This window comes from Echiichthys vipera, assembly GCF_963691815.1.
Source record: "Echiichthys vipera genome assembly, chromosome: 7".
In the NCBI taxonomy this organism is placed as follows: Eukaryota; Metazoa; Chordata; class Actinopteri; order Perciformes; family Trachinidae; genus Echiichthys; species Echiichthys vipera.
The window spans coordinates 22,548,490-22,572,832 of NC_139832.1; the positions used below are offsets into that span (position 1 = coordinate 22,548,490).

At 40.1% G+C, this 24,343-nt stretch overlaps 1 protein-coding gene across 1 annotated transcript in view; it reads left to right on the forward strand.

Annotated features, from left to right (window-relative positions):
* The window catches only part of b4galnt4a (beta-1,4-N-acetyl-galactosaminyl transferase 4a), a 160,081-nt gene that overhangs the window by 97,374 nt on the left and 38,364 nt on the right, over positions 1-24,343 (forward strand). The window contains exons 4-7 of the mRNA XM_083917326.1: positions 817-912; positions 1,752-1,842; positions 3,525-3,625; positions 13,093-13,160. Of these exons, the coding sequence (XP_083773452.1) occupies positions 817-912; positions 1,752-1,842; positions 3,525-3,625; positions 13,093-13,160 (356 nt within the window). The remainder of the gene's footprint in view (positions 1-816; positions 913-1,751; positions 1,843-3,524; positions 3,626-13,092; positions 13,161-24,343) is intronic.

Sequence of the window (24,343 nt, forward strand, 5' to 3'; positions counted from 1 at the left end):
GTCTATGTGTGTGTGAGGTTGTGAAACATAATTATCATCTATTCCATGCTCCATAGAGTTGTTTTTTTTTTCATGATTTTTTTTTTTTTAAATTGTATGTGATCCAAATCACTTCCACTTCCAAAGCAGCGTGACACACAAGTCATAAGAGAGTCATCTCTTCTTGTGTATGAGCAGACCTGCGTGTGTGTGTGTGCGCGTGTGTGTGTGTGTGTGTGTGTGTGTGTGTGTGTGTGTGTGTGTGTGTGTGTGTGTGTGTGTGTGTGTGTGTGTGTGTGTGTGTGTGTGTGTGTGTGTGTGTGTGTGTGTGTGTGTGTGTGTGTGTGTGTGTGTGTGTGTGTGTGTGTGTGTGTGTGTGTGTGTGTGTGTGTGTGTGTGTGTGTAAACTATACCCCAAGGCAGACTGGTTTCACCATCTGTCCTTGCTGTGTCCTGTGATTTCCCTGTGTAATTCTGACAAATGTCAGAGTATGGGCAGGGGATGAGCTCTGACAAACTGCTCCAGACATCCTCAGTTCACACTCCCCCCCCCCGATACTCCTGACAAGCTCTCTGTCGCCTTCAACAGTGAGAACATTGGAAACTTCACGCTGCATTCACATGTCTCTCCAATAATTCATTTCTCCTGCACAGTGGAGAGGCATCAGAAATAATATACATTACAGCGCAAAAATATATCTACTGAAACTAGTGGCAACTCTGTTGTCAGGCAGCTGAAGTACTGAAACATAACCTGCCTGTTCAATAGCAAATGTGATGCTGTTGTTGCTGCACGCAATAACCTGTCTCCTCTCTGTGTGTGATTGTGGGTTGCAGTATAAGGGCCAGGCCAACCTGCATGTGTTTGAGGACTGGTGTGGCTCCTCTGTCGCCCAACTCAGGAAGAACCTGCACTTTCCTCTCTACCCCCATGTAAGTATTACAGACTGTGGGCTAAATGTATTGACACTAAAGGTACATTAAAACTGTCTACGAAACCTCTACCGCCTTAGTAAATTGCTGTGTCCCAAATCGTGTACTTCCACCCTCAAACTGGCTTTTTTGACCAAACCGTTGAGTGTGGATCACTGAACACTCAACGCCCTCAATCGCCGCCATTTTCCGCCGTAGCGGAAGAGGCGGGACTTAATTCAAACTGGAAAATGGCGGAACAACATTGCAATGTAGTGGCAACAACTAGATTTCCTTAATAAATGTAAAAAGAGGATCACAGGGATTTTTGGTGGTGCGCTAAGTCAGAAGAGTTGTTGGAAAAGCTTTGGAAAAATAAACAGAAGAGTATGCTGTGTGTGTACTGTGTCAGTACATAGGGCACAAAGTGCACAAATGTCAGTACACTCACTGCAGTGCACCATTTTGGAAACAGCATGCTACTTTACCTCTCACAGGACATGCATGCAGCTTGCAAATGCAACAGTGGCAGATTTACCACTCAGGATTTTTAGTAACCTCTGAAACAGTGGGTGTTTATCTTCAAGTAGAAGTAGACAGGAGCACACTTTTCATTTCCAGCTGGCGACAGTCAATTTGCTGGCTGAAATGTCACTTCCTAATTAACCCTATGTAAGATTCTTAGATATGCACTTAACTATCATATTGTGCTAAAAGGCTAAGGCTATGTCCCAGACAAAAGCAACCCTCACCATGAGTAATGACATGGATACAACATTGTTCTTCACTCACATGAGAAAGTGTCTGTTGAAGCCTGTTTGTTCATATGAATCTGAATTCATTCCTGTTTCTTATTGCAGACCAGAACCACACTGAGGAAGCTGGCAGTTGCTCCGAAATGGAAAAACTATGGCCTGAGAATATTTGGCTTCCTTCACCCTTACAGAGATGGTAACTATCTCTTATTTTTAGCAAGTCCCTCCTCTGAGGCCGAGGGCCTTGGAGCATGTGTCCTTTATACGGGTAGACAATTTCCTCAGCCCTCTTAATTCAAGCTCCTGGGAGCTACTAATATAGTTGATATTCACATTTTTATTAGGGCAGAATGCCAGGGATCTCACAGCTAAATCTTATTGCAGGACCATACCCAGTTGCTATGGGAACTGAAAAGCCTGAACACCTAGGTGCCCCTTACACAGGCTGCAGAATATTGAGTTATTAATTAAATTACCATTAATTTCAGTCTCTTATGTGGATTTTGCTGGTGTTATTGCTCCAGTTGATGGCTCAAAGGTCATGCCATCTGCAGGATTCGGACAAGCGCTGTAACAAGTGTCCTTCACCTCACACTGCCAGAAGTTACCTTTTGCATGCTATTGTACATTGACTGAGTGTAAAATAATTAACAAACATAATTTAGATAATTCCTACACACTGTAATAAATATCCACTTGTACTAAATACAAGTATATCTGTACAATACCACACCAAACACATGCGAACATTATCTTTTTAAGTTGTATTAAATACAATTTGAGATACAGTTTAGTAAGTTTTACATTTTAACACGATTCCATCCCAAAAGTAACCCACACCTATTGTACCATAACAAAATTACAATGTGACGTATTAAGGTTCAATGGTAAGTATGATCAATTATTTGTAAACACATAAAGAATGAGAAAAAAAATACATTTTATATCTTCTTCTTTCATAGACGGTTATACTGTATCTATCCATATGACATATGAGTGTACTTCTTCTTGTAGTATGATGCATTTTATGGGGTCAGATGATGCGTAAGAAAATGTGTCTTTCTATTTGAGCATTCTAAGTCTCCTAGTTAGGCTATTACATAGTTGTTGTATGGGTTGAGACACAGATCCTGCCATACTGTACCAAATATTGATGTTATGGTAAGAGATTATATGGAAATTTCTAGCGAGTCTGAAAATAATCTGGATATAGTCTGCTAAAAATGTCTGTCAATTTTGGGTAGAGACAAAACATATGGCATATGGAGCCCCTAGTGTTATTCCACAGAGATCCCAGTTAGGGGCAATATTTGGCGTGAATTTCCCTGTAGACCAATGCCATCTAAGTACAATCTTAAACTGTCAGCACATGCTGTGTGCATATCACACGGAAATGCGTTTATTACTTCACAACATAAAAAGAAAGTGTCTCCCGTCACACCTTGAGGCGGGCACCAGTTGAGGGGAAAGTAGCTTTATTCAGCTACTGTTAAAAGTTTTGTCAGACAATATTAGCTTGGAAACTTGTTCATTATTTGCTCTTATACTTAAAGATAACCTTAATTAACTCACTCTAATGGCTGCTTATTTGCTTTCCTTGCTCCCTCTGGTTTAGATCTGTGCACAAATGTTCACTTCACATAGTTGTTAAGGATTGGAAATTCAGTTGCAGTACAACTTGATGTCCCTTTGGCCAAATGTGTCATCTCTTACCACTGCTAATGGAAGGCTCTGTATCAAAATTTAGGCACATTTTTACATCAATCAATCAATTTGATGGGGTCATGCCCTATCTTATTACACTCTGATTACACGTATCTGGGATCATATATATCTACTTCCACCGACTCACACTTTGATCATGTTTTTCCTCTCCAGGTGATTTCCAGTTCTCGGTGTCCTCGGATGATAACTCTGAGTTCTGGCTGAGTCCTGATGAGAGCCCTCTGAATGCAAGACTGCTGGTCTATGTGGGACATGTAAGCACAGAGCTGTTCTGCATTCTTGCATTATATCTGAACCATGGAGAGACTCCCTCCTCTAAATACACGTTTCCATGTACAGTCTCTGGCTTTAACTAAAATTGCTTAGCAACAAGCTTTTACTGCAGGAAGACACTGAGTCACCCGGGGCCTAGATTGTTTCAAACCCTTCGGTGTCATGACATAAATAGCAAATAACACTTTGTATAATAAATATACCTCTGTGGAAGAACTTCCAATAAGCCAAACCCTTATCATTAGACTGCAAAGTGACTTTATTATCTGATTTGATATTCAGGCTGAGTGAATCATAGCTCTAAGTGACATCTAATGGATTCCCTTCCATTCATGGACAATCATGCACAAAACAACAGTTTGGATATGGGAAAGCATTCTTTAGGCATTAATAGGAGTGTAAAGGTCAAGAGCTGGAAAACGAATATTGCCATGACCTGGCATCCACGCTGAGACTCTTCGGATCATTCAACAACACACTGTAAGCCTTTTATTCTGCCAGTGCTCATCCTTAAAGCAACTGAAGGAACAGTGAGTGATCTGACCTTGTGTGTTTGTAGCAAAACAGCCGGTCACCTCCCTAACTCTGGGGCTATCACTCACCTCCAACACACAGCTCAGAAAACAGGCTTAAATTGTCCTGTAGAACATCCTGAGAAAAATTTGTTTCCGTTTCCATTTATCCTTGAAGTACCCTCTGACTCTAATCGAATCAAAGTCAAGCTGTGCTGCTACTGCCTTCACTAATAACTTTTTTTTTCTTGATGAAAACCTCTTAAATTTTTAAGAAGGAGAGGATGCATGAGGTTGAACAGTGTTTGAACTGCACCATACGAGTGGGTCTGGGCAAATATGTGTTTAGAGCAAAGGTCCAGCTATGGAAGCTATCAGTATTCCAACAGGATGTGAGATGTCACCCGATTTCACGGCAGCTGAGATTAATTAGCGGGCTGCGAATATTGATGTGACATTTAGCAGAGGAGAAATATCATCAAGGTAATGGCAGGGGAGCAGTGCTACGCCCAGGGATCACTCATTCTGCCATGGGCTGACAGACAGGCCCTGCTGCCTCTCCTGTCTTCAGAGATACATTGTGCTTCACAGATGGAAACCTAACTCACCGCTCTGTTTCTCATTATGTCACCCATCATTCTGCATGAGTTTAGGGGGAAAAGTCATTTTTTTTGTAAGGGAATTAGGACCTGAAATACACTATTTTAAAAATTTGCACAACTTTTAGAAGTTAGCTTTAGATTTCACTAGAATTGTACCTTACTGTATATGATTATATGTGATTATATGTAATTTGATTGATGCTCCCCCCTCCTGTTCAGACAGATTTCCAGCAGACCAGATCCTGGTTAGGCCAATCACAATAGTCTATCTCATATCTCTTGCGATGTGAGACATTAACTGACTACTTGCAGAGCCTTTGTGCTTTACACAAAATACGCGATGACATCATTTTTCGCCTTACGCACCCATGCCCGGGGATACTATGGTGAGCAGAAAACTAGCTTATTGAAGAGTAGCTCCACTAAGGAATTCTCAAAAACAAACAAGATGGCCTCAGCTCGTGTGAAACTTCCAGGTGAAGTACTATTTTCAAAAACGGCAACACTCGTTCACAGACATGTTGATGCTACACTGCTCACCTGTAGAGTGTGTTTTTAATAGCTGCAGTTTTAAAGCAGAAAATTCCAATGGTTTGGGAAAATATCCTTAAAAGTTTCATGAGGTGTTTTGTGATTTGGCAGTTGCTGGAGGCATTCCAAGAATTCAAGTAGAAGGTATCTAAAATTTATAAGCACTGAGTCAAATTTGACCCCCAAGCATACTGTTTGTTTAGAAACCTTGCAAACTGTATGTAGTTTTAAATCATTAGTGTAGGCCTATGTTGGTTACTTTTCTCATACGCGCAATTCCTGCTCTATTCATGACCTGACTCACCGCTCTTAAAATACATAGGGTTGTTATGTTATGTCAGTGGTCACAGGAGTGTCATCCTCAATAGTGAACAGGCTTTGTATGGCATGTGCTGCCTTGAGACATTTAGCTGTGATAGGACAAGAATCATGGATCATGGATGCATGTCAGTGTAATTTCCATGGAGACCCTTGTCAGCATTTTGTGGCAAGCTTTGGAATGACGTACCTGATGTGACTGATATCTCCTGATTCGGCGTAGGAAAATGAAAAAATGAAAAGAAGATGTCATCTACAGAGGTCCATTTCTGTTTTCTCACACACATACACACGAAAACACACGTGCATATATGTAGGCAAAGAAAAGTTATTTTCAGAGGCCCTTTAATACTGGTTCTCATGCCGTTTTCAAATACACCCTTGTGTAGGCCTACTGACCCTGAAGACAAAATCAACCTTGAGTCATGGCTGATGTCTCTGATCGGCTCATGAGAACACTCTTCTCAGTCCTGCAGGGACATCTGTGCCCATACAAGTTTTCTTAATGTGAATAAGGATCATCCATTGTACCGCCTTGGCATTAATCACATTTTTTTCTTTTTGCCACAGCTAATCTATAATGAGATTTTACTTCAATCAGAATGTCGGACAGCTCCCAGAGAGCCAGGCCAGTGCTTGCCTGATATCGAGAGACCCCTGCACAAAGCACGTAAAGCAGCACAAAAGCAGATACAAAAGGACAGACAGAGACATTGGGGAACTGGGTCAGGGAAGTGTAATCAATATGTGACTCAACAACAACAACAACAACAACAACAGTACATGCTCATTCTCTGACAGACGTGTGTCTGAGAACCTTACTGTCACTAGTAACAGGCACTATTAAACAACTTAACTTAGTTCTAAACATTAAAGGTCCCATATTGTGCTCATTTTCATATTTGTGTTTTGGGTTTCTACTAGAACATGTTTTAATGTTTAAAAAACTCATTATTTTTCTTATACCATCTATCTGTCTTAATATACAATAATAATGTAATATCATATATAATATAGTCACCCTCTGTCTGAAATGATTCATTTTAGTGCCTGTCTCTTTAAGAGAGAAAAAGTCCGGTCTGCTCTGATTTCCGGGTCCTTCGGTGTCTCTGTATCATCATTGCAGCCAGGGAATACTGTAAAAGCACTGTAGCGGCACATTCTACCTAGAAAAAGTAAAGCCGTGACATTGAAACTGGATGGCTTGTTTAAAGGCACATTTCTCTGTGGATTGAACATTTTGATACTTACAGTATTTATATAGTATTTACAGTATATAGCACCTCAACCAGTTTATAATAAAAAATGATATTGAAATCATTTTTTTTAAATAGGGGACATTTAATGCACTAAACTTTGTAAAGCAGCTGAAAGGGTTTTCCATAAAGGTTTTTTTAGCTCCGTAATGATGCAACACCTGAAAACAAAACACCAACTTTCCCATATTGACTGCTCGGGTCATAGTGCATGAATGGAAAGGTTAGTTTCCTGTAGGCCTTTTCTGTATGTCACAAAAAGAAAAGCACAGGTGTGAATAATAAAATCAGTGATGTCTGAATTCCATTTAACTGCATCACCTTCAGGGTCTTGCTATTGTGCATGCAGTCAAACTGTCATGTCTTACTGGGACACTTAGTAACACTGTTGCTTTTCCTGCTATGACAAATCAAAATGTCTACCTTTAAAAAAAAAAAGCCCATTCTGGTGTTTTTTCAGATACTTTATTGGCAAGCAACACTAGCTCTCTAAAAGTAATGAAAAGCAAATTTTGGATTGAAAACCATGACAAGTGTATGATGAGATACATTCTTTGGCGAAGTTCCAAGTGAAAATTTTCGACCTCCATGCATCTAGTAACCCATTTAGAATGAAAAAAAAACAAAAAACAAAAACAAACAGGGTAGCAAATGGCCCCCAGATTAAAATTTTAAACCTGCTTTAGATAGGCAATTCGCCACAGCAAGCGGTCTGTCTATGTCTCCTTTTATCCTTGTTGCAGTTACATTAGTGTATGCAGTACATTTGATTCAAACTACTCCAACAGCTGTATAACCACCCATTGATAATGTAACTTTGACAACAATAAAAACAGACATGAGGGTAATTGTGATGGATTATTGGACTCAAGCCAGTATCTGCAGGTTGATTTGATGCAGCCGGACTAAAATGGATAAAAATCAGTGACTACATTATTCAAAAACCTTCATTCGAACAGACTCAGATCATGAACACTGTAAACTTGATCCCATTTGAAGACACCGGCTCTTCTGGCTTAATGAGACCCAGAGGTCACAATCAAAAGTAAGTCTGCTGTTGATACAGCTCTTAGCATACCTATTTTGCTTTGATTTTACACATTAGGTGTATTGCAATTAGGCCTTAGACAGCACTCCCTGTTGTCTGTACAGAGGTCAAAGTGTTGCAGACAGTTTGTTTTTCCGGCGCCTCTAAGTCAGTTAATGAATACCTGTTACCTTATGAATATTTTTGTGTTTATCACCTGGCCTAAAACAACAGTAAGCCATTTCAAAGTAATAAAAAGGGCCTTTTCTGATACTTTTCTTACTCTTTTCTTATTAGAATTCCAGTGAGTAGTCTGACTCAAGCACCGGCTGTCAGGCCCTCCACTGTCTGTTTTGCAAAGACAATGCCTGCTCAGCTCCATCCAAGATGATAGTGATTGGTTTAAAAAGAATACAAACATACCAGAGTGTTTTCCCCCTATTCGGGAATGATAAACTGGTGTAGCCAGACCATACTCCAGCTCTGGAAATGCAAGATCTTTACAGTGACTCATCGTAGGGCTTGAACTTGTGCCTGGGTCACTATGAGTGCAGTTCAGTGTTAATGATTTGTCAACATCCTCTTAATCATAAAAGGCTTAGAAGTAGCAGGGTCGATATTAACTTTTGGAGAAACAACACAACACAATTAATAATGGAATTAATGCCATTAGTGGTGACTCAGAATGCACAATAAAAGGGCCTTAAAACTGGAACACCTAAATGGCATGCAGCCATAATTAAGGTAATAGCTCCACATGTGCTTTTCTTGCCTTAAAATGTTCTGACATGCCAACATGTCTCTCGCTCATGTTTGAAAACTGACTAATTAGTGATAGGCAGGGGATTGTTGAAGTTGAGTGATGCATGAACAGGTGAAATATATTGAATAGTTTTAGTCCTTAACTGAGTGAAAGTAGCTAGTATGTCGTTAATATTACTAAAGTTTTTTGCTTTGTTATACAAAGTTTGTATCACATTTTCCATCTGACTGGCTTCCATGTATGCATGGGACATTATTTTATTATCTTATTTTTTAGAGTTGAATTGGGGATTTACTGCCCTTTCATTTGATTCAGTAAGTTCCAGGTTTTCTCTGGTTCTCACTGAGGACATTTTTACTGGCTATAGACACATAAATGATGTGTGTGTTCCGTCCAGGTGTTTTAGGGGGCCACCATGTACAATGCCAGGATCATGGATGCTGTTAAATCGAGTCGGGCCATTATTCCAATAAGAAGAATGCTACCCTTCATCTGACATTTCTCCAAATGTCAAGTTACCTGTTTTCCGGTTTTCTGCCAACACGAATGAATGCAACCAGAAACCGTATGGCCTCAAACAAAACTTTGCAGTTAAAATTCAATTGGAAAACATATTGAAGGCGAGACAGAATAAGACAAAGAAAACATTGAAGTTACATTTCAGGTCAGCCGTTTCTCTATGACTTTTCTCTTCTCAAAAAAGAGTGTACTGTATAGATGAAAAGGAGTTCAGAGAGGAGTGATGTCTCCATAGCTCCATTACAAAGTCATATTTCTTATATTTCTTCACCTTGTTTTGTGTTTCATTTTCAATATTTCAGGGCCAGTGGCTATCTGAAATGAGTTTTCTCGAGGTACCTACATATGTGGGTGCCGTTCACACAGAGACACATTGTGTGTGTTTGTGTCTTTGTGAGAGGCTAGAGCAAGGTTGGTGTATGTCTGGGTTGTTTGTCTGCCTTAAGTTCAAGAACTTTGGTCCCAAAGTTCTCTTCCTTATTTCTCTGAGGAGACTTCTGATGTAGAAACAAAAATAAAACAATATGTCAGTGTGTATGTGTGTGTGTCTGTGTGTGTGTGGCGGGGGGTAAGATTTGATATAAAGAAGTATGTGTGCAATGCCCCTCATGACTCCCTCGTTGCTTGCCTTCTGATTTACCTCCCGCCTACTCTGGTGAGGAGATGGTGCTCTCCATAAGCAATGACTCATCCTTCAGTGGGAAATCATGTCTGTGTGTGTGAGAGAGTGTGTGTTCCTCATGTCTATACTGCATGTGCAGTGTGCACGTGTATCTTGGAGAACATCTACCTCCTTCAAGGGAAAGCTGGGGCACTGTACATATTTTGTCCCTGCAACAATGACTTTGATCATGCCAGCGTTCACATTCAGCAGATTAACCGTCTGACAAGGGAGAAAAGAGAAACACAATCTTTATTTTGGAAGGTGATTTTGTCCTTGACATTAATACTGTTCTCCTTTGTGTGAAACTGCATATTTTGAAATCCTCAATTTCCAACTTTAATCAAAAGAATCTGGAGCATATAAAACCCTGTGGAAGGAGATTGTTTGAATTACTGACAGTTTCAACTGAAGGAAATGAATAGGCATACGAGAAATTATCACAGGCTGCTATGTTAACTCAGAACTGTGCAGAACATCAGGTGCAGTATGTTGTACTGGGAAAAGGTGTTGCATGAATCACCTGTATTTTGCATCGAGATTAATTTGTATGGACCATTATGAATGAGGATGCCAGGCTTTAGACATGCAAATGTGTTATAAATATCATGGTTCAGGCAAGATGTAAGTTGAAAATCTTGAGCCTCTTGAATGTCACTGGTCAGATGCATAATTTTCTTTATTAATATCCGTCTCAACATGACATTTACTTTTATTTGAAGGTAAAATAAGGAGAGAACTATTCTTTTAGCCTCTGTAGTTTAATTTCTTCTCTGTATTTTCATTTGCTTTGCAAACAAATTAAATTGATTCTCTCTTTACATAGATGTCTTCACTTATTTGAAAGACATTTTCTTTTTATTTATTCTTTTACTTTATTTAGAGTTGGCACTAGATAACATGACTTCAGATAAATATTTTTGCAGTTCTGTCTCTGCTCCTATGATCGCTCTTTTTCATCTGAATGGCTCTCTCCAGAGAACACAATTCACATACAGGGAGACTATAATCATCAAAGTACTGTGCCATAACTACAGAGAAATCTTCAACATTAATGTCTCGCAAGTTTCCCATATATATTCAGTGCAAAGTTTTAAGTCACAGCTCTTTTTTTCTCTGCTTTGAAGGATTTGAGGGTTCTGCTGAGGCTCCTACTCCATTCAGCTATGATTTGTCAAAGTTATTTGAGTTACTTTCACTGAAGGTTTGCTGCTTCTCTAAAGACACCGACAGCACTTTGCAGTCACACACAGCCTATTTTAATGATGATTCTTTTGAGAGAGAGACACTAGCTTAAAGGAGATCCTACTGCACTTCTTTCTGCAGTCTTCCCTGTCGTAAGTCAGAACATCATGAAAACTGAAGGCAATCTAAGAGTTAAATTAGTTACAGTATTATTATCCTCCAAACAAGCATTGAAGATACAGAAGAAAGCAGTCACTGATCCAGAAGATGTATATAGTGGAGCATTAACAGGTTGCAGACATATTTGTTTTTGCTGAGCTGGACTGGTCTCTAAAAACTAAATGTTGCAGTACTCGTATATCACACTTTAGCATAGCAGCATCAAATGTGAGCCAAATTATTGTTTGTTTTTCCACTAAGCTAGGCTAAAAAAACAAAGCTTGTGTGCTGCGCCAACACCAATCTTGGGGTGTCGGGTTAGAAAGAAGTGAGTTTACCAGAGGCTGGCAGCTTGAGGGTACAGTACGAACATAACACAGATATATATTCCATGTTACGGGTGCAGTGCTACTGTAAATTCGTGGCGCTCTCTAATGTCAGTTGGTCCATAGACTATCCGATGCACACAGTTGTCCACGAACCATCAGTGCTAATTTAAAACCTGTAGATTTCAACTTGAATGCAGATCGTAGATCATCGACATCACTTCCGAGCGAACATGCTCTCCACTCAACTCTACAACATCTGTCAACTAAACATAACTGTCATGGAAAAATCAACACAGGTATTTATTTATTTATTGCCATCCGAATTTGAATGTGTGCTGGTTTTAAAAAAGTCGGAATCTTACATGTAAACTTAGTAAATTAGCTTAATGTGAGTGAGCTTAATCTATTACCTTAATCACTGTTTTCGTTAAAATATTTTCTCCCACTGACTTTTACTTCTACCATTCTTCCTGTGGCGGAGGAGGAACATGTGAGCAAACTGTTGGTGTGGAAATATACAGCAGCAGCCTGCTGTGGGCTACGCAGAGAAGGCACAGTGGCGCACATTGTGTCCTTCTCCTCTCCAGCCAACTCTCGGAAGCTCTGGCGCTGCCAAGGGCCTCGATGGTTTGGATCAGACATTACTGCCTGTTTTTTGAGGTTTTCTCCCCATAGTGGCTCTCTTCTAGTGCCAGCGAAACACGTTCAGAGGTGCCATTGTATAATAGCCATTTTGCGCGCGTGTGTGTGTGTGTGTGTGTGCGTGAGAGTGCGTGTGTGTGTGTGTGCGTATGTCATTATCTTGTAGGTGTGTGTATCTGTGTGTGCTGCTCTCTGTGAATCCATCATGGTGCCCACAGTGAGGATCAGCAGGCTGAAAGGCTCTTGTGATGTATTAACACCACACGCCGTAATGTTTTCTGACCAGTTTCAAGCTCTGAAGTGTGGCCAGCACAAACAATTAAAAGGCATGCCCACTGTGATCTTGGTCTTATTCTTTCATTATGGATCAGCAGCAGCAGGGGCTCTAATTAGTCACGTTAGCTTGCTGAGGAAATGGATGGGCAATGATTTGACCACAGGGCTGAAAACGGGAGTCCCAACACTCAAAATGAGCCAACTTCTTAGACTCAGTATTGGCAGGGAATGGCTCTTTCTGGTTTCCAGTCTGTTTATAGTCATTAGTTCTCATCTGTTTGCTCACTTTACCTATCAAGACTAGCCTCCTGATTGACTCTCCCTGCCGCTTCGGGGCATATTATCATGTTTTCTCAATTAATCCTCATTTGCTGTGCTATCATAACCGATGGAGCGATCAGAATTTTGCAGCGTCCTTTTCAAACGACCAATCTGTTTTCCTGAGTTCAAAAAATGATGAGGTCCACTTTTTCTAATCCTAACTATTCACAGACAGCATCCTTTCAAAATAGTCATTGTAAGTGCCTTAAAAAAAATCATACGGTCGGTTGGTGTTCTCTTACTCTTTTTTTATGAATACTCTTCAATTACAAACTGTTCTTCAACATTTCTTCTGCTCTTTCTCTCACACACGCTCTGATCTGTGTCTCCTGTCTTGTGTGTTGCAGCTGGGTACAGAGTGGACCGCTCCAGGCGAGTTCAGCAAGTTCAGGTCCCAGTCCTCCAAGCCTGTGCAGTAAGTACCTGTGACAACATTACACATCTCTAAACAGCTCAGTTAGGTCTCTCCCAAGCCAGTACAGAGACCAAAGGAAAGCCCTGCTAACATCTGAAAGTAAGCCTGACAAATACACACCACCACTGGAGCTTATCTTTGGACTGGTCTCGTGGCTGTTACCGGTAAAGTATCTCTCTAACTTTTAAGTGTCAGTCTGTAGCGATCATACTCTTTGTAAAGTCAAGTAATGTTGCTCTACAGCCTCTTTTATAATATAATTGATAATGTATTCACTGGACACTGGGAAGCAGGTGGTGTCTCTCTTCTGTATGCATGTCTGTACTTTCATGTACGCATAAATTAACACATCTAGAGTGCGCTCATCGGGTGTCAGAGTGTAGATCATAACAAAAGGCCTCAGCTCCTTAGATTCAACACTTCTCTCTTTCTTTAATTACTCTGAGCTGCTCATTGAAAAACCTATTTTAATAGTTGCACTGATCTGCAGTCTGCTTGCATCTACAGTCATTGTTAAGTTTATATGACTCTGCAGTAAAGGAGCAAATCTTGAGAATGGTGCTATTCCTTTGGGTTCTCACATTTGCCTGATTGGATGAAGCTGTTAAGTGCTGGCTTAAATTATTCACACACACACACACACACACACACACACACACACACACACACACACACACACACACACTGCCAGTGGTGTTTGCAGTGAAGGTGCAGAATATTTTAGCACTTCTAAACGGTACAAGTTGGATGATGAACACACACAATGAAAGAAAAAGAAAAAAATATGTTAAATGAGCATTTACAGCTATGCCTCTTTCAATAACTAATAGCTGTGGGTGACGGATACAATGTCAGTTTCAGTCTGAACCATTCTTATCATGGTTGACGGAAAAGTACAACTGGTTAATTCAGCTCACTCAGGCTCGGTGATGTGGTTTGAACCAGTATGTTAATAATAATAAGGATTCAAATGTAATACAGATATGTATCACAACATGACAAATGAGTACAAAATATTGTTATAAATGGTATATATGTATGGTGTGTGTATACATGCATATATATATGTGGACCGAGATCAAAATTAGAGAACAAAGTATTTATTCCTGATGTTTTCTAAAATACTGTTATTTTCTTTAGTTCAGAATTTGATATAATAGTGACTATACCACTGCTGTAGTAGCATGTTGGAATTCAGCATAGAGAGAGAGAGAGAGAGAGAGATGAGAGAGAGGAGAGAGAGAGAGAGAGAGAGAGAGAGAGAGAGAGAGAGAGAGAGAGAGAGAGAGAGAGAGAGAGAGAGAGAGAGAGAGAGAGAGAGAGAGAGAGAGAGAGAGAGAGAGAGAAGATGAGAGAGAGAGAGAGAGAGAGAGAGAGAGAGAGAGAGAGAGAGATAGAGAGAGAGAGAGAGAAGAGAGAGAGGAGAGGAGAGAGAGAGAGAGATAATCAATAATATAATACAACGATACAGTTCTGCTTAGAGCTGATAAATTCTACAGAGCCATCTCATATGGGCAGGGCAAAAGTAAAAGTAACATACTAGATGAAATATCCATTCAGATGCCTGATGTATCATAGAAAGAGTGATAAGGTTTACAAGTTTAATTGCTCATCATGAATCAGGTTGCAATGCAGTGGTGACAGCAGAAATAGTAGATAGCAGCAGTATTAATGGATGTGGAACAGGCGTGTAAATGGAGCTCTCTCTTTGGTGTCTGCGGGTGTAGGTGTGGAAAATCTGCTGGTGATCTGACTGAACTCATGAGTAAAATATATGAGCTAAATTTGCGGAATATTAGAGAGAGTTAAGTACCATCTCTGAAACCCTGGTTGACATTAGTTTTAGTACATTTCAGTGATATATAGCACTCACAGATGAAAGGCCCCTTCACATCCCACAGACTTTGTCTAACGTGTGCTACAGGTTTTCTATTGAAGCTTTGAGGTTTAAAGATCCCATGTTGTGTAAATTGATTCTTTTGATTATGAAGCAGGTCGAGTTGGTATGAAAATACTGTGAATCAAAACGCTCATTCCACAGAGAAATTAGGAACCCCGGCAGAGAGTATCTTCAAATGTGGCACTTGGACACGAGGATGAACTGATAAGACTTTGGATGCCAAAGGTCAAGGTTACTGCGACCTCACAATCCATGTGTTCGTCCATAACTCAATCATTTCTACTCTAATTAGGACAACATATCGCACAAATGGCTCATGGGATAAAATAATAAAGTGATGACATTTTATATCCAAATGGTCAAAGGTCAACTTCACTGTGACAGGGTTTCCCCCACTATATTAGTAGTCTGCTGGGCCTACATTGACCCCCCATCGGTCCTAAGCATCAGGGATTTTTAAATTGAAATGAGTTTAAGAAATGGCGAACTCCTTTAAGAAATAAATCAGAGGGTATTTGTGTGTGCAACATGTGTGAGAGGGAAAACGTTATATGTCATTTGTGCTTGTGCTGTTTGTGTTTGGTTTCCTACAAACAAACTTTCACACGTGCACACACGCATACTGTCCACGGCAGTGAGAGCGAACTTGTGCGTGTGACGGCGAGGTTGAATTTAGCTGTTACATTATGAATGTAGCACTGCGTGTACACAGTTTTTTGTTGGTTAATAAATGCTAAAAGTTATCCTCAAGACCCAAGCAAAGTTACTGCATTTTCATTTGCTAACCGCTGATTGAAGTGAAGGTTAACCTGGCAGCTAACAGCAACTTCAACCGAGGCTCACGGAACCGACCTATAAGGTAACCACACTATTGTCAAATTAGTGACAAGCCACTCCTCCGAGGTTTGCTCAGCACCTTGAGGCTCGGTTAAGTTTGTTTTAGTCCCTCAGGTGAACCGCCCCCGCTTCAAACAACTATTGCCTGATGTGACATCATAATGTTCTGTAAAAACACTTTTCCGTCCATTATTCAACACAATAACTCAGGAACAGAAGGGGAGACATTTGGTCGGATACTGAATTAGTGAAACTAATCTTAAAACTGCGCTGATTGTTTAGATCATCTGTGCTGCCGGGTTAAAGATGTACGTGAAGCATCCATGTTTTGCCAAAAAAAAAATCCACTTAATACCTTTTTATTTAACTCCTTCAAAGTCTTCACTACATATATTATGTAAGTCTGGACAGACATGGATGTAACATGCAGCTTGACTGGTTGGCAGAGGCATACCTTAAGGCAGTAATTCTGGTTTTAACATGTAAACATTTCCTAGTAGAAACACAATAGGTCCCTGTTAAACTAAAGTAAACTCAAAACATGCCCACAACTCCACAGTAATCATGTAGCATAAAACGTACTGTGTTAAATTGTAATATCTGAACATTTTCTGCTATATTTAACCTGAAATGAAGATGGTATTGTAAAAATACCCACTGATACACAGTCAAGCCACAGTCAGCATGTACTCATGTCACGTCCACGTCAATAAATTGGTGCCCAAAATCGTGCACGAAAGACCGCAAGTCCAAACTATGAAATTAAAAAAATGAGATGGAAGACATTCAGGGAATATGTCTCATGTCATACTAATTACTCCTTTCTTTGATTACCATATTCATTTGACATTGCTGTTAATTCACCCTGACTCACTGCCTCGCTCTGATGTCGCATCATGTGTCATGATGGTTTATGGAATTATTAAGATGCGTTAAACACATTAAAAAACACCCTGCCTTCCTTTTGAATGTACACATTGGCACACACACAACACTTAATATGATAAATGAAAATCCATTAAAGCCATAAGGGACTGATTATTTGTGTTTGTCTGCGTGTAGGATTAACTGGGTCTGGGTAGCACAGAAGGCACACCAGACTACAAGGGAGCACAGAGAAATGACAAAAGATTAAGTAGTAGAAGAAAAGAGAGGAGGAGGAGGAAGCTGAAGGTTTTTCCATTTTCTCCTCCTGGCTGTCAGCGTTCTCTGACAATAACAAGACAACAACAAAGCAACCGAGCGCTGAGGAAGAATATGGCAATCAGAATTTGTGATGGAAAGTAACTTAGTACATGTACTCCAGTACTTGGGTATAGTTTTGAGGGTATTGTACTTTACTTGAATAATTCCACTAATTTATACCAATACTAGGTACAATATTGTACCTTTTCATCCAGTACATTTATTTGATAACTTTAGTTGTTTCGTATAACCAACACATACAGTAAATGATGGTGATGTATTGTCATAGGTTGCACCTGCAACATTACATTAAAAATCATATAAAAAAATAAATAAAATCATAAATAAAATAATATACTTTAGGGGTGTAACCTGCAAGAATTGAGATACGTTGTTTCTAGCAGCCACTTCGTCAGTAAGATGTAATTGCTGGCACGTCTCTGGGACCTCGTCTCCCAGAATTACTATTGAAACTAAACAGTGTTGACTGTATGACGTCAGTAGATTGGCAGCTCTGGGCGATGGGGGGTGATGCCTTCACATGCTCAACACTGACAGGGGGTGAACGATGTAAAAAGTGTCACTAGCTGTACGTCGCATTTGATTTTAGCACTCAGATCGAGCGCTTTCATTAGTGGGTCAGATAATCAATCACCATTATTTTAAGTCACTCTTTGATAGATAATAACTTAACAGACAAGTAACTAGATGAAAATCTTACGGATTATATCTTTAAGTATATTTTGATGCTAGTAAAAGTAAAATTTTGAAATGTGCAACTTTTACCTGTAACAGGGTGTTTCTACACTGCATTATTGCTACTTTCTTATTATTTCTAAAGTGTTGAGTACTTCCTGCGCCACTGAAAATTGAAGTGTGTGTGTGTGTGTGTGTGTGTGTGTGTGTGTGTGTGTGTGTGTGTGTGTGTGTGTGTGTGTGTGTGTGTGTGTGTGTGTGTGTGTGTGTGTGTGTGTGTGTGTGTGTGTGTGTGTGTGTGTGTGTGTGTGTGTGTGTGTGTGTGTGTGTGTGTGTGTAGGATAGTTTTCTACAGTTTGAGCATGCTTACAGTAATACCATTGCCCACTCAAGGACAGCTGCTGCTGCAGAGAACATGCCTCAGCTGTGTGTTCTTTACCCCACTGAGATCTGATACAACAGTGATATTTATCATCTCATACACCCATACACACACAGAGACCAACTGTTGCTCTCTACCTTCTCTTAAAATGTTTTTTTTATGTTTTCCACCCTGGTGTGTAAAGTGATTCATGACTCCACTGTCAGGTCATGAATTATTGTGTACCGGAGATGAAACGGTTGGAAAGATTGTGAGATTTAACGGGTGAAAGGAGCTAATGACTAAATTCTGTTTTCATTCCATAGCTATCACACGCTTTAGGGGAAGTGTGTCTAAGACGACATCAAAGTCTAGTTTAAGATCATTAGGCAAAATCTAGTTTGATGTTTCTGTGTGGGCGTGCGTAAGAAAACATGTTAATTTGTCTGCGTGCAAGCAAATACATGCATCTGCATCTGTGTTTGTTAAATGCAAGATGTTTGAAATCTCTCACTCTGTGTCTGAGGACAAAGGGTCCAACAGCAAAAGCAGTTTTATCTGTCATCTTTTACATGTTCCCTCTGCCGCACTGCGAGACATCCATCCCTCACACATCATTAAACCCAGCCTGTTTATAGCAAAGCTCATACGCTCCTGAGCATGGCAAATTGTGTGTGCAGGGGGATTAATTGCCGTGCCTTCATAAAAAGGTATTCTTAATATTAGATTGGATAGAATTGAAATGAGTAAATTAGCAGTGCAGAACAGAACAGTATGTAATTTTCTAAAAACAAAAAGTATTTATATATATATATGTATATATATAGATATATATATATGTGTGTGTGTGTGTGTGTGTGTGTGTGTGTGTGCACAGCAATAATGATCAGTCATGAGGCAGATTTAATCACTTGGTAATTTAAAACAATTGCTAACCTGATCAAACAAAGAAATAATTGAACCAAACAAATTAGCTTTTTCAAGAAAATTACACTCACTTTTGCAGGTGGAAAGCCACTGTGAAAATTATTAGTAATTACATGGGACGCCACAGCTAGCACTTGGCAGCATGATCCTCTCATGCAATTTGTTATTAATGAAATTCAGGGCCATTTGAGCCTATATAGATATATATATATATAGATAGATATATATCCATCTATATATATCTATATATAGATATATGTAGATAGATATAGACTCCATTTAACCTTAAAGCTGCAATTTAAAAAAAAATGGTGCTTTATTGTACTTGTATTGTTTTATTTGTGTTTTCCGTTTTCTGAGTTTTATGTTGTTAATCTATGTACCTGTTGTCGAGTTTGTGTTTTGTCTCTTGTGTATTTCTTATTGAGGTTTATGCATTTTAAAGGTCCATCTAGGGAACTGCTTTGCAAATTAGCTTGGGCTATAAATACTGTGGTGTGTGCCATTGGTTTATGTTACATACTAGTCCCTATACAAATCAACATACGAATTGAACAGATAAATGGGAAAAAGTAAAAGTGGAGCATATAAACAGGAGTTGAATGAAGCAGAGCAGAACCAAACAGTGAGCAGTCTTCAGAAAAGTAATTGAACAGAGGAGAGCAGAATGACACACAACATACACTGCCATGCACTCTCTTTTTTTTTCTTTTTCCTGCTCTGGACTGTGGTTATTTATTCGTTTCGGTTCATTGGAGCTGTACAGCTGACTGCAGTAGAGCGGAGTGAACAGTGACTAATGGCTGCTGCAAGGTTGAATCATATTGTCAGGGGGTGAAACATATTGTTGTTGAGGGGTTCACTCGAAACACTTTAGTCGCCTGTTGTATGTATCCACGCGATGCATTGAAAGGCTACTGTAAACAGCAATCATAAGTGCGCACACACACACACACACACACACACACACACACCCACACACACAACACATACAGTACTATATAAAATCATCCTCCAGTTGGCAGTCCCACTGTGGTTACTCTGCATCGTGGATAACTGGATACCTACTGTAGAGCTTTCAGGTGCACTACCCTCATCTAAACTATGCCACATTTCTCCACCAGCCCCTCATTCTCTCTCTCTCTCTCTCTCTCTGTCTCTCTCTCTCTCTCTCTCTGTCTCTCTCTCTCTCTCTCTCTCTCTCTCTCTCTCTGTCTCTCTCTGTCCCTCCCTGTCCCTCCCTCTCTCTCTGTCTCTCTCTCTCTCTCTCTAACTTTTTATTGCTTTCTCCCTCTATCGCCATACTGGTATTTACATTTGAGGAGGGAATTGAGGCTGAAAAATGGGAAGGGGTAGGAGAGGGTAAGGGCTTTTTATTAGTGTGCATATGCTTTAGTGCAAACAGCACGCAGCGGAGACTCATGCTGTTCAAAAACTGACAGATATGATGCTCCACCAGTGGGCTGTGGCCTTCCTTTTACCTTGGTGTGTGAAAGTTCGTCCTAGGTGGGAATCTAAATGGATGGGATGGACAGGAAAGTAGGAGCAGTACACCTGTTTAGTAGATCTGGTAGCCGTCCGCACCACCTGGCTATGACCACCTGGAGGTAATGACTCACACTATTTAGTGTGTGTGTGTGTGTGTGTGTGTGTGTGTGTGTGTGTGTGTGTGTGTGTGTGTGTGTGTGTGTGTGTGTGTGTGTGTTAGTGTGTGTGTGTGTGTGTGTGTGTGTGTGTGTGTGTGTGTGTGTGTGTGTGTGTGTGTGTGTGTGTGTGTGTGTGTGTGTGTGTGTGTGTGTGTGGGCGTACATGTGGGCGTGTGTGTGCGAGGAAGTTGTGCTTGGTTCTAATTCTGAAGTTTACTGAATAAATCTCGAGGACAGAGAGTATTTGTTCCTCCTGCTGTCTCAATATATCGCTCCAACTTTCTCCATCAGCTTCTTTCTTCCTGCTGTTGCAAAACACTTCCCTTTGTGGCTTCATGTGAGGATTTACAGTGGGGCAAAAAAGTATTTAGTCAGCCACCGATGATGACTTTTAATGATGACAGAGGCCTGTAATTTTCATCATAGGTACACTTCAACTGCGAGAGTCAGAATGTGGAAAAATCCTGGAAATCCCATTGTAGGGTTTTTCAGTCGTCCTGTCCCCTTTGCAGAAAAACAGCCCCAAAGCATGAGGTTTTCACCCCCATGCTTCACAGTAGCTATGGTGTTCTTGGGATGCAACTCCGCATTCTTATTCCTCCAAACACAACAATTGGAGTTTGTACCAAAAAGTTCTATTTTGGTTTCATCTGACCACATGTCATTCTCCCAATCCTCTTCTGAATCATTCATATGCTCTCTGGTAAACTTCAGACGGGCCTGGACATGTCCTGGCTTAAGCAGGGGGACACGTCTGGCACTGCAGGATTTGATTCCCTCTCTGTAGGTCATTCACCTGGTCCCCCTGTGTAGTTTTAGATTTTTGCTCACTGGGATGAGATCTTGCGAGGAGCCTCAGATCGAGGGAGATTATCAATGGTCTTGTATGTCTTCCATTTTCTAATAATAGCTCCCACAGTTGATTTATTCACACCAAGCTGTTCGCCTAGTGTAGATGCACTCTTCCCAGCCTGGTGCAGGTCTACAATTTTGTTCCTGGTGTCCTTTGACAGCTCTTTGGTCTTGGACATGGTGGAGTTTGGAGTCTGACTGTTTGAGGGTGTGGACTGGTGTCTTTTATACAGTTAACAAGTTCAAACAGGTGCCTTTCATACAGGTAACGAGTAAAGGACAGAAAAGCTTCTTAAAGAAGTTACAGGTCTGTGAGAGCCAGAGATCTTGCTTGTTTGCAGCTGACAAAATACTTATTTTCCACCATAAATTAAAATAGATTCTTTAAAAATCCTACAATGTGATTTCCAGGTTTTTTTTCACATTCTGTCTCTCGCAGTTGAAGAGTGTGAAGTGTGATGAAAATTACAGCCCTCTGTCATCATTTTAAGTGTGAGAACTTGCACAATCGGTGGCTGACTAAGTACTTTTTTGCCCCCCTATATATAAGCATATCCTCAGATGGAATGAAGAAACAACTATCGAAACAACTTTACAAACAATTGCTAATTATAAATGATTAGTTCATCGACAGAAAATGTTGATCATAGATTAATCGTGTACATTTCTTTTTTCCAAGCACAAATAAAGCCTTTTGTAAAGTTGCAAGGAGGAGGTCTTACTTGTTGCACATATTCTATCAAATCATACTTAATCCTTTATTGTTACTACTTGTTTTTATAACCTTGGGCATATACACTGCTTTTATTCATTTTATTAACTGCTGAATCATCTGAACCTTTTTGTGCACTTCTGTGCTTTTATGCATTGACCTATTTATTGCTACTTGTTTATTTTGCTGGATTTATTTTGAAATGATGTTGATGCGACTAATGTGTCTGTCATTATTGTATTCTGTCTGTGTCTATTGTATTTCATGTTATACTTCGATGCAGCCACGAGCACTATGTGCCCAAGACAATTTTCCCTTCACGGACAATAAAGTTTATCTTATTTTATCTTATCTTACAAAGCATTTGCCGGTTCCAGTTTCTTAAACAGGAGGATTGCTGCTATTTTCTGTTTTCTATCACACTGAAGCTGTTTTCTGATATGATATATCCGTCAGAGTAGGTGCTGACATTGTCTGAAGTTTCGCTTTCACACATTTAGCACAGAACAGCAGATTGCCTGTGTCAGATGTATTCTCATTTGAAATCATCTCTAGAAATAAGGCGCGGATTACACTGTGGTTGTATCCTGTTTGTAATTTGGTCATAAACAACCGAGCACTGTTACCTGCTCTTGTCGACAGCTCCCAAATCTCATCTTCACCCTTGAAGTCTTCATGTTATTCACCCTTCTTCTTCGACCTCAGAGTTTTGTTGTCTTCTGGTTTTGCCTGAGCCGGATGATAGTGGAGTCATCAACACACTCACCTGTTTGCTCTGAATTCTCCGGGCAGTCCAAATGATTTGCGTTCCTTCAAACAGGAAAGGAGCTTCGGTTGGATAAAAAAATGCTATTGGAAAACGCAATCTCAAAAGTTTGATGAGCAGTACTTCATTATTTGGCATTTTGATGTGTAAACACGTTATTATAAATGTACCACTAATGAATTGATAATCAAAATAATCCTTAGTTGAACAACATTCTGTACATTTGAGATCAAGCCTTAAAACACTCAAACAAGACTGAATCAAAGTAAGCAGCACCAGAAAGCTACTTCTGTTTGCTGGCGCCTACAGCCTGACTTTGAAAATAATACCCTTGTCACGTTAAAAATGTCCCTTTTAGTCCGTCTACGTTTTGGTCTCCACCTCTTCTCATACCTGTGAAGTGATAGTTTGGCAGTGCCTGCTAGGTGCTGTCACAACAGCTTGATGAGTGACAGTGAAGTAGTCCAACAAGGAACCCAGATAACCCTGTCAACACTACCTCTGCTCTCAGACATAGCTACCAGAGCCCTGGGATATATAGACAACGCCGGGGAGACTGACATTTGCTAAAATTCTATAAACTGAACAGTGTTGAGTTGCATACTGAGCTGAGTCTGACATCGTGCTTGACGTTAAGTATTTCTGAACCTTTTGAGCAGCTCAGACTGGGATGTAATTGACAGTAAGATGAAGATTATAGTTTGAAAGATAGGAATCCTGTCAGAATAAGGTTACAGTTTTGCCAAAAGGCAAAAATCGAAAGTCCATTAAACAATTTTCTTGGCATTTACCTGGATGTGCTTTTGTGGATATTCCGAACATGGTCAGTCATGATTTCCACTTTAATTGTAATGATTTAAATAAAAAATGGATGCGGCCGACCTTTGACAGTGGTGTGGGGAGCAGGGAAGGCAGAAAGGGATTCCAAGGTTATCTGGGATGCCACAGTTGGCATTTTGAAGGAGCAGCTTTTGCCTCACAAACTACTGGAAATGACATTACGTCCAGTCCTCCACCAACATGTGGACGTTGATGTGCATTCTTCCTTTTTTTGTGTGTGAGTATTTGTGTGTGCCTTCTTAGTTCTTAGGCCTGTTTACATTACTGTGCCTTTTACTCACTGCAAACTCTCCCATTTGTTTTCTACACGCATGACTTAACAGAAACCTCCAAAGACCGATAATGGTTGGAAAGCGAGAGTTAACTTTCCTTGCAACAAAGAGGGAAACCTATTGGAGAATGACCACTTATTTCACTGTGGGATCTCTCAGTATCTATAATTGAATCATTTAAGCACTGCA